The 12072-nt window shown below is 39.2% G+C and overlaps 1 protein-coding gene across 1 annotated transcript in view; it reads right to left on the bottom strand.

Moving 5' to 3' along the window:
- Nucleotides 1–11757: 11757 nt before the first annotated feature.
- Nucleotides 11758–12072, bottom strand: part of nalf1b (NALCN channel auxiliary factor 1b) — a 77610-nt gene continuing 77295 nt past the window's right edge. Inside the window, exon 6 of the mRNA XM_019884671.1 lies at nucleotides 11758–11798. Coding sequence (XP_019740230.1) covers nucleotides 11758–11798 — 41 coding nt within the window. The remainder of the gene's footprint in view (nucleotides 11799–12072) is intronic.

The following is a 12072-nucleotide window of genomic DNA, read 5'->3' as shown; positions in this document are numbered from 1 at the left end:
AATGAAAAACAATTCTCGGCCGTGAATACAAAACAATCAAATGAAAATTACAACATTTAACAGTAAAAGCAAAGTAAATGAAAAGTAGCAATACTATTGTTGAAAACATGATTTTAGAAATGATTTGAAAAGCCTTCATCTTATGGGAACAAAGTACAGTTTTGAACCTGGATTTAAAAGCCGTTAACCTTTGGGGCAGACTTCATTCGACATCCCCTTGGTTATCGAAGCAACATAGACTAGAAGGAATATTATGAAAATACAGCGCATCTGTCCAAGTAAGAATATTACATCAAGATTGGCCTGCACGACAACAGTAATCCTTCAAACCTGATTAATAATCATTCCTTGGCGGAAAGGCTAATTAAGTATAATTCGCCCATTTAATAACCATGTCCGTTCACGATTTAGAAAAGAAAAAAAATAAAGACTGTCCTGAATCAAGTCATGGACACACTTTGATTAGGAATAGATGTGATGTGCTTGTTGAATACCGTTAATCATCATCACATAATTTTATAATGTAACCGAAAAGACGGATGCTAACTGTTCTGTGATGCTAATCGACTTCCAAGTTGTTAAATTTTTTTTTTAAATTTCCTAACAATATAACAAAAAGTGTATTAATTACTTCAAGGCTCAAACTGTCACCATTCTTAATAACTTTCTTAAACATTCAGCTACATTTTAACATTCAGAGCTGTCCAATGCAGTGAGAGGCTAACTGGTAGAACATCTCACCCCGTGAAGATGCCCGACGGACATGGAGATGGAACTGAACCAATTTATTGATCATTAATACATGTCCTGGATGTAACTTTAGGTGGAATAATACACAGCCAAGTGACGTGGGAAAAGATTCACATTCCAACCCATGACAACTTTTGTTCTGCCCCCAACCTGATGAGGTTCACTTCCACCTTTTTGATTGTGTTGGCACACTTGCCATATGTGTGTGGGCAGACCAATCCCCCTGAGGCCATTTTGTTGATTGCTTTTGTAGACACCGGTCCCTGAAGTGCGTCACTGGGTCCACACTATCGCTTTACATGTTCAAGTGGCTGTTAAACCTTTTTTTTGCAAGAGCTGTATTTGTGATATTTCACGGTCAAAAGAAAAGGGTGCGAGTGGACAGAATAATCACGGCCTTATTTTTAGTGAGCCATGGTCATTATGTAAACCATGAGCGGAGCGCAGGGTCCCAATGATCTCTATCAATTACTTCTCAGCTTTCTTCCCGCCTTCATTCGGGCATGTGTAATTGCCAATTAGTCATTGGATGCCAATGGAAATAGAGTTGATCAATTTTTAGAAGCAAGACTTTTTTTTTTTCTCCCCTTTTTCTCAACAAGGAGGTTGGCAAATTGCCGCCATCAAAAGACATTTTATTGCTATTGTAGTGAACATGTGTCGCCATAAAACGGAACTCTGGGAGACCAATTGTCTGTACCTTGCAGCAATGTGTGGCTCCTTATAAGGTTGCGGTTTTGCAAATTGTATAAATGTAGACGAGGAGGGGGCACAAGAGCAGCAAGAAACAGACCGACGGGCCACTTAGGAAGTGTGGTTGACGAGAAAATGCTTTTTGAGGGCTATACATAAAAGGGAACAATGTCATAAGACTGGGGAAACATAGATTTCATCTATATCAGAGTAATAAAAGTCTTAACAGATCTGACGGACTCCAGACATCGGTCATTGGCTTTGCCAACTTAAAGATAGTTATGGTATTTTGTGGCTCCTGACTAGCGCAAACACCAAATGTGGTCGTAATGTTAGCAATAACCTTTCCTGCTGTCATGCTTTTGCACTGTGTTTTTGGTTTTTGTTTCTCTCTCTCTCTCTCATGGCACACTCATGTTCAACGGTAGGGAATCACCGGCTGAGAAAATTCCATTTCTGGCATTTCTTTTGTATGACAAACAAATGAGCGTGTCTGTCTGTGGAGCAGAAGCAATGCAATACTCACCTGACGCGGTCCTCGTCCCTCCGTTGGACATAATGTCAGCCTGCAGCAGATGGTACCGCGAACAGATGCCGTCAGTCCATTTGAGGCTAATCCCTGATGCTCTGCATGACCTGTGAATGTGTGCGCAATAGAGTTGAAATGGTATGTGATCCAAATCATCAGTGGTGATCAGTATCATCACACTGTTGCGGATCTTTAAAAAAAAAAAAAAAAAAAATGCACCAACAATCGTGCAACAAATTACCGTTTAAATAAAATACATAAACTAACAACAGTAGCCTATGCACATAAAAAAATAAGCAAATATCAAAATGAATTTTTATGCATACAAGAGTGGTCAAAATTTAAGTCGCCTTGGATTTAAGTGTATATAACTGCATGCGATATAACTGGATATGCGTGTCACAGCTGGATAGGAGTCTAATCCTCCTACCCCTGTGAGGACAAGTGCTTAAAAAAAAAAAAAAGTTACTATGTACCAGGTCTACGACAACTGTCATGGCAGGGAGCAACAATATGGTGTAAGTCTACCAGAAAATAAGAGCTTCCCAAAAAAATAAAATAAAATAAAACATCTGATTGCATATTGGGACACAAGAAGAAGAAAAGCCTTAACTGTCGTTGCCACGGTGACCAAACATCACTTCTGCTAGTGGCCTTGAATAATGGTGGTGAAGCTGTGAAACAATTTGTTCCATTCGTTTACCGGTACTTGCACTGTATCACGTTTTAAGGGCAAAATGCCACGATTAAATTTTTTTTTTTTTAAGAATATGACTTGACTCTTATCTTTATGACTTGGAGGAATTTACTACTTCTTTAGTCTAGTCGTATATAACTTCAAGTGCAAAAATGCTGAGTTAAGATCATTTCTATCGGTACATTTTTTTTTTTTTCCTTTTATGTTTTTGGGCAGTGATACTTTCTTCATCCCCCGCCAGACATTTTTTGGAATGTAAAACTGTCAAGGATTAAATCTTTGTAAACGTATATTGGAAAGTAATTGCTGGTTATTCATTTCGCATCTTTCTTCAAAACTCATTAGTTTTCCTCATGAACAAAGAAAGTTTGCGTTTCACGGGTTCGCAAATTCAGTTTAAGGTGAGGCCACCCATGCAGCTGACGCAGGCTTCAGAATATTTCAGCCTCGTACCCAATGTTGCCAAATTTGAAAACATTCCGAGTTGACCTGTTGCTCGTCCTTTTATATCTTGGAAAACATTAATTCGAATGAGGTGATCGCAAAATGTGGAAAAGCCGAAGCACTGAATATGCATTAAAACTGCCTTTCATATTGTTGAGAAGTCAATCTGCAAGGGTCACACTGCAAATTTTATCTTTGCATAAGCTGACTTTTGAAACTGCAGCTGTGAGTGATGTTGTGAAGGGAAGTATGTGTTCGTCTAAAAATAAACATACAGTACATGACGTCTTTGGTAGCCTAGCGCAGCAGTCAATCTGATGACAATTAAACACGTTTCTTGACACTCAAATGGAACAGCACCTTGTATCATTTATTTTCCATCACCATGGCAAGCCGTTAATTAGGATTTATTATTATTTTTTTGGCCTTTTAGCAGCTCTTGAGAAACGGAATCAGTTGTGAATTGGGCACAACAATTAAAAGTATTCTACATGACAACATAAATTATGATTTATTGATTATCAAGAATTCTATGGTTTGTGTGAAACTGACTGCTATAGATTGTTGGCGAATCCCCCCCACCCCACCTTTTTTTCCCCCTCAACAGATTGTGCAGGAAAAATAACTTAACACAACCAAGATCATCTTTTAGAGACATCCAATTATCGGGCATTTGCAGACTTTGATCAGTGGAAAGGAAAAAAAATAATGCAGAAAGTGCCCACCCCTGTTTAAAGAACAACATGTCACCAATGAGAAGTTGAGCTACACACACACACACACACACACACACACACACACACACACACACACACACACGCACGTGTGTGTGTGTGTGTGTGCGCGCGCGCACGCTTTGGGTTAATGTGACAGGTCATTGAAAGGCACATCCTCATTAGAGGATTCATCTTTGACCATCTGTGCTGTACATTTAAAAATAAATAAATCTGCACCCTAACCTGATGAAAGCCCCAATTCCCTCCAACCGAGGATGTTCATAAAAGAGATTGGTGTCAAAAGGTGTCTCATATGAGAAAAAAAACTCTGAGCCAGTTCTTTTAATTAAAAAAAAAAAAAAAAAAAACCTGACATGACAACCTGTGCAGGTAGCTAGTGGGGTCATCAGAACTCCGAAAACTATTACGGCAGTTGCTTGAAATTAAAATTAATCTTGAAATCAACATCAACCATATAGATTAGGTCTGTAATTAAAAACACAGATTGAACACCGAATCAATTCAATACACAAACAAACAAAACAGAAACCATGGGAGGACATGCTATCTGCCCTTGTTGCAAACTACACCCCCCCCCCCCAGCCTTAAATCTATAAATTATAAATAAACATAATTTCACCTGCGGCTAAACATATCAAGCAAAAAACGGAAAATTGATCCTCCTACCTTTGACGTCTGAAGAAATAATCAGAATAACTCCGTTAGCTTTTAGCCAGCATAGACCATGCATTGTTGAGTGGCGTCACGAGTAAGGCCAGCAGCAAAAGCAACCAAAATTCAAACATCTGAACCTCCGGTCACCCATTCTATCATTCGACTAGTCACAGTCACCCAACAATTCTCGCTGGTAGCTGGTGGTGACACCAGCAAGACTCCAGCTGGTCACTGTCATGATCTTGTCGGTTTTGATTGGATTGGTCATGTTTTCCTGGTGTCCATTTTGCAAATGTCTGTCTCGTTAAATTTTGTGTCCACCTGTGACTGTCAAACCGGGTTCCCTTGTGTCAACCAATCAACTCCCTCAGCCACTTGTGTCTTCTCCAGGTGTTCCCAAGCGAATTTGATGCATGTGAATTTTTGGACTTTGGTTAATTATATGTTTTTGATAATCCCAGAGGACCTTGTTTTTCTTTTTAGTTTGAGATTAAAGCGTTTGTGGAGTACATTTTGCCCCCTCTGCAGTTGGGTACTCAACTCACTAACGACCGTAACATTCACCAGCTCCTGGCAGGGTGACACCCATCAAGGCCAGCACAAAAACACAAAATAATCCTGGCCTATGCTTTTTTTTTTTTTTGCAGGGATCTATCGTGACTTCAATGAGGATATAGAAAAAGATGGTTAGATGCCTAGGCGGGAATTTGTGACCATTTCACACTACATTTCCCTCAATATTACAGTATCTTATTATAAGCAGCACAGTTTTGCAGCCTTGACCCACAAGTGGACTTTTGCATGGTGACTATTGGCAGGCTAGTTGAGGATTAGTCAAATGAGGGCTTCATCCCTCCCAACAAACGGCAACAGAAATAAGGGATTTAATCCGAGTCGGACGAGTGAAAGGGGAATGTCCACATGCAATGTTGCATTATTCTTCTTCCGGTTTATAATCTTACCACAGCGAGCGTGCAAACCAAACCAAGGCAAGCCACTGCTGAGGCAGCCCATCTCGGTGACACATGATAATTTAGAACAGAAGACCGCCGAGAGACTGATTGATTATTGGCCTGGAAAAACTGTGAATGGAACAACCACAGCTTCATTAATATGCAAACTCATTGGCTCACTGATGCATACTGCCACTTATGCTGCATATAAAATGCATAAGGTTCCAGCGAACTCTCACATTATATGAATGCCGCTGATTCAAACAGTACATGGTCATACTTGCTGATGAAATCAATCACAATAATTCATTCATCCATTCGCTTCTTGACGTTACATGCAGTACTTCTTTTGTGCACTTGGCATTTTGATCTATTTTTGAATTTAAAGAGCAATGCCAGCAGATGATCCAAATAAACGTGCTGAGGCCTCTATCTACTGGTAGAAAGAAGAATTGCATGCACCCGACCCGCGCGCACAAGTATCACAATTTGTCAAACAGTTCCCTCTTGTGGCAATTTTATATATTGCAATGTTACATCAGGATCATGTGTTGTTTAAACATATGACAAACTACAAGTTTTCCACTTCGAAGAAATACCCCTGAGTCGAACATTCTTTCCCAGCCTTCTCTGCTAAACTTCATGCATGCACTCCGGAAGGACTCTTCTGGGATCCTCAGCTGTCATCAATGTCAACATCGTTTCTGTGATACAATGAAGACAGTGTTTCTATTGTACATTAAACATCTCGAAGTACATCTCAATAAAGTAGAATATCATAGAAAAAAAACTTTTTTTTTCAGTATTTCAATTCAAAAAGTGCAAGTCAGATACAATTTTTCGATGAAAAATCCTTTCAACTTTATGGAATGTTCTAAAATTGTGTGTTTCTGTTAGGTGGAAGAGATAATCATCGGTTTCGTGTAGCTATACGAGTTTCACTTTTTGAATTGAACTACTGACATACATTATGTTTTCCTCACTATGAAATTATTTTGCCACATCATAGTGGGATTGTTGCATACTCACCTGATTTCCATGTGCCCGTGAATGTTGTTTGACACTCTCTCTCTCTCAACATATAAATATGTGTACCCCGCCCGCCCGTTGACCGAAGAAAGCTGGAGTCGGCTCCAGCATGCCCGCGACCCTTGTGAGGTAAGAACCTAAGAAAATGAATGGATGGATGTGTATATGTATATCTAAACATAGAACATGCTGTACTACAGCAACCTCAAACATCATGGTTGGGATATCGTTCACATTCAGGAGACTTCTTGCAATGACATTGCGCAATAGCATTCAGAACAGAATCTTGCGGAGAGAGAATAAATAGACAGCAAAGCAACAGATATGTCTGTATTTATTTTCATTGGAACACAGTTTTTTTTTTAAATCATTGTCGCGGTAGTTTCCATACTTCTCGAAAAGATTGTGACTTGTCAGACTTATTTTTATAAATCATTTCATCAAAGTCGTTTGTAAAAAAATTAAAGAAGTTAGTCCAACTAAAGCATCTATAATATTACAATATACTGGTAGTGTAATAGTAATCATAATAATAATCATAATCGCAATGATACTTTTATATGATACTTTCCCCCCCACCCCATCCCGATTTCTGGAGTCGATAAAATCTTTCCGCATTCACGTTCGCTCACGGAACCACAACCTCTCTCGCTCTCGACGAAGCTGAGGACTAAACACATTCTCTTGAACATGAATGATTTCAGGTGCTCGAAATAATAGTTTAAAAAAACATCAGAAATACAAAAAAAAAACAATAATAAAAAAAAAATCTAACATCGTGACATCAACTGAATACACGCAAAGAGGAGGAAGGAACACATATTGTTCAGCATACCAGGGAACATATTTACAACCAAAAACAAAGCAAAAAAACATGGGCTTCTGCATAGATCCACAGGAGAGGGAAGAGAACAAAGACGAGAAACGTGGGCCATCATAATCGGGGTACTTGCGCGATACAAATGTGCAAGTCGAAAAAAAAACCCAAACAAACAACATTGATCTTTGTATGTTGGTGTGTGATATAGTCGAAAAGAAGCATTGGCTACAACTGCTACAGACCACAATAATCTGAGCTGTCGACTGAATGTAAAGAGCCGTACACAGCTGAATGCAGTATATTGATGTCAAATCAAATCACATTGGAACAAACAGCAGAGTGACAACACTGAGTGTTACAGTACTTTACCAAAATGTTGGATTTACATAACATGTCATCGAAGTTGTTTTCACACACACACACACACACACAAAAAAAAGTCCATCCATGACGCACACGTCATCGCACGCCTCCAAACGTATTTTTAACTGTGCTTCTGGTGAGGTTTGTTGATGTTTATGAGGTGAAAGCCAAAGGTTCTGCGACCCTGACGGACCCTGTTTACTTCCTGTTGCTCTTTTTGCTTTCAATACCTTGCGCCAATTCAGCTTCTAATGTCTCTGCAATAATGTGGCAGTGGTGGTTTTGCCCACCACATCTAGCAAATGGAAAAAAAAAATATCAATGCTGTCCAATGAAAAAGTGCACGTGTAATTTATAAAAACAAACCATTATAAATGGGGATGTCAGATTCATTGTAAAAGAATATTTGCATTACAAAACAAATGATATTACATTTATTGTGTACAGCATGTTTCATTTGTACAAGGAAAGACTGCTACAAAATAAAAAGGAACAATAAAAAAAAGAAAAAGAAAAAAATAAAAGAAAATTTGGAGGTACGCGCTTTGCATTGGACAGCGATATTTTATCCGAGTAATATTACGGAGTAAACCTTCATGAATTTGTATTAGTAAATGGGTAATAATCCTAATGTTGTTGTTGTTGTTTTCTTTTTTAAGATGGACTCAGTGTATTTATGTCTGATGCTCTGTGCTACTGCTATTTCTCCCACCCAAAAAACAACCCCTCCAACTACACTTTTTTTTTTTTTTTAACTTGGTCTTGGGGAAATGAATTGGTTTCCCCCACCCATTTTCCAATCAAAATAGTGACCGTGAAAAAGAATCAGAGAAACTGTGTTGATCTAGGTTGCTGCGTCTACTAGCGCCCTCAAATTGTATTTCATTTGTGCATTGCTATCATAAAGACAATTTGCTGTGTGGTTTGAAGAGACAGTACAGTTTCAACACTGAATAGAATCACCTCTTCTGACACTAGGGCAACCGTGAGCGTAAATTCAAATGGGGGGGGGAGACCCTCCCTGCCCTCAACACTTCAAATATGAACCAGTTCAAAGCACCCACAAAATTACATGTTATGAAATTGATGCAGTGAAGCTCCTTAGCAGCAATGACAACAGCAAAAAAGGATCAACACTATCATCCAGTGGTTACACAAGGACTAGCCGCTATTTTTTTTTTTCCTTTTTCATTTTGATCCACCCGGAGTGGGTTTCTTTGCAAGGAAGGGTGGGCTTGAAATGTTTGGGTCGTTGTTGGAATCATTCTACTGTAGTGTGTATCATAGAATGGTTGACATCAGTTATCGCATCGGACATCGCTTGTGAGCTGGAATGAATGTTTTTTTTTTTTTTTTTTTTTTAAATACCTGATCCCTTTGAGTTGTGGAGTGAAATAGAAATGAATAAAAACTGATTTAAAAAAAAAATAAATAAAATGAGGTCAGCCCTTGAGGTTCCATCGGTCTTTCCTGTGGTCAACATCTACATCTACACTACGCTAATGTCGACTGACTGACATGATTATCCGGCATCGGCATGTTTTTCCTCATGGATGATGTGGTATCTGTTCATGAACGTGGTAAAGCTGTTCCTGAATGTGAAAATAATAATGAGGTGTCTTTTAAAAAAGCCCTTTACTTAATGAAATATTCGGTCTTGAAAAGAAACAAACCAAAACAAAAATGGCCGCCAGGCTATGGGCGCTCATTCTGGGATTTGGTGTTTCAAACAAATATGCCGCACACGCACACACAAAATGACATTCAACACATGAGCCAGACATTTAGTGTGTTAATATACCTTCCGAAAGGTGACATTTTCCTTCCAATGCGCCCCCCCCACCCCCTTAGATGATTGACAGGTAATGTTGAGCATAACTACGCAGAGTTAACAGTTTACAGAGTATCAGAGATAACACCCAGTCATCAGGTTGCCTGTGAATTAAAAGGCCTGAGTTACATTACTAATATAGTTTTGGTTCAGGTGTAAACAGAAAATCAACGTATTGAGACATTGTGACAACTTGGACACACATCAGCAACAGTTCACAGAGATGGGGAATGAAAAAGGTCAGAGACAGAAACTACGGAATTGGAGACTGTAGGTATACTGGACTAGCCGGTACCTTTTAAAAAAAGTATAGATATATGAAAAGATGAGCTCTTACATAAACACAGTTGTATTCATTAGTGTTTGAATTAAAAACAAACAAACATGAAAAAACACAACCTGGGTGGTGGTTACATGACTCCCATCACATCTTTGGTTAAGACAGGCTTTGTTCTGTGAGATACAATAATCACATCTCATAACAAGTGTTTTTTGTGAACGCTTGCTTCCCCTCACTTGTTGCTTTCTGAATCGGAATTTGGGGTTTAACAAGATCAATCTCACCGTCTTCTCTTTTGCCACACTTAGCATATCTTCATTCCGTTTGATCATTTGGCTCATGTTCAAATGTAAGTCTCGCTTTACAAAACTAGCAGCTATGATGATGGGAAACTCATTTCAGTCAAGAAAAGTAGCACGGATTGTTTAACGTGACTTGAAAACAGACAAGAAGGCAAAATCCAGATTGTTTTTATCCCTTTTTTTGTGGAAAAAGGGAAAAAAGGATGCACCTAAAAGTCATTGCACAACCTGTGTCGGCGCAGAAAAGCTGAATCTAGGTAATTGATGTACAAAACCACATTTGATGTCATTTTGGGACGTCAGAAAGGAACAGAAACCACAGTATGGTGTACATCTCTGAGGTGGAAAACAATCTGGTCTGTTTATTTTGGATTTTTGACGCATTAACTCATGTTAAATATCTCACAAAACAAAGTGAGGGAGACCCATAAACCTGCGTTTCAACATTGAGGCCCTTCTAATGAAAACCCTTCTTTGGTGGTTTGATCACATGACACGTAAACGTCAACAGCGGAAGAGCTCTTATTAACCCCGAATGAAGTTCATTTGTTTTTCTAGTCTTTTCATGACAGTTTTTTTTGGTGTGTTTTTTTGCTGTCGACTAGAAGCACGACGGTTTTGTGCTAACACTGTCAGGTATTTCGAACGTTTCATAATTACACCCGCTTTGTGGAAGTAAGGCACCAGTTCCAATTAAAGAAACCACAACAAATGGAGCAAAATATCCCAAACAAATGTGTTATGGTCCAATGAAACCAAGGCTGAACTTTTTTGGCAATCATTCCAAAAGGCAACACTGCTTAATCACCAAAAGAACACCACACCTGCAATGGAGCATGGTGGTGGCAGCAGGTGTTGTTTTTCTTCAGTTGGAAATGGGGTCTTGGAAAAATGGGTGGAATTCTGAACTGTTCGAAATATCAGTCAGTGTTAGCGCAAAAACTTGAGGCTTCTGCTCGAAAGCAAAAAAAAAAAAAAAAAAGTCAGGAAAAGCCGACTAGAACATCAGCATTTTATTTTCAGTTCCTCGGAAGCACTTTAGATGGTGGCAGGTGTGTACTGACTTAATTGCCGTTGTCTCATTGTCCGATCATGGGATACTGCGTGAAAGCGCACACAGTTGCAGAAATGTCCTGCTTATCTGGGTTCTGTGTAAAATGCACAAACGGCTAAACGTCTGCATCTGCCATGAGAATGTAGTATTTCGGAGATCTTTGAAAAAGACGAACAAGCTTGGATTTGGGTTGCGGTGCCACTGTGTGAAAGTGTACTCGACAATTATAATGCTTTGCTGGGTTCTGTGTGAAAACCACCAACTGGTAAATTAAGCCATTTTGCAGGATTTTAATGTGATAAAGGAAAACGAAGACTTTGAGTTGGGGGTGTTGTGAAAAATGCACAAATGGTTTGTGCAAATCGGCATGATCTCTGTGCGAAAGAGGCAATGGCCGCTTTCATTCAGAGATGCGCAACTTGTGATCAAATCATCAAAGATGGGAGTCTAAACGGGGCCGAAGCTTGTTATTGTATTCAATACCCTGTGTTGCTTTCACAGACTGTGAGCATAACAAAACAGTCAGGGCTCTATATAATCATATTAAAAAAAAAAAAAAAAAAGGTCCTAAGGATGTTTGATTAAAACAAAAGAATAAAAAAGGAAAAACTCTAGCACACATCACTCTTGCAGCAAATTCTTTTGCTTGTACAGGTCACCTCCTGTCGGCCAAACAAACACAAAAGATGGGACGTCAGAAAGAGAATCTGATTGTGGTGATTCATACAGTGCAACAGAAAACCATGAATGGGAACACAGTGTAAAAAAAGCTAAAGTGAGAGAAACTCAGCCAGCAGGAAGCTGAACGTTCCCACTCAAAGGCTGTGGCATTGTCCCCTGTTCCTACCTAACGGGCTCGACGAGCCCCTTTCCCGTTTTTATTTCTGTGTCTTGATTGGGTTTGTTAGTCTCTTGTGTCAAAGTGTCCCAGCGTCC

Source organism: Hippocampus comes, unplaced genomic scaffold (genome assembly GCF_001891065.2).
Source record: "Hippocampus comes isolate QL1 unplaced genomic scaffold, H_comes_QL1_v1.1 scaffold95, whole genome shotgun sequence".
In the NCBI taxonomy this organism is placed as follows: domain Eukaryota; kingdom Metazoa; phylum Chordata; class Actinopteri; order Syngnathiformes; family Syngnathidae; genus Hippocampus; species Hippocampus comes.
This window is presented reverse-complemented; position numbering and strand designations above follow the sequence as displayed.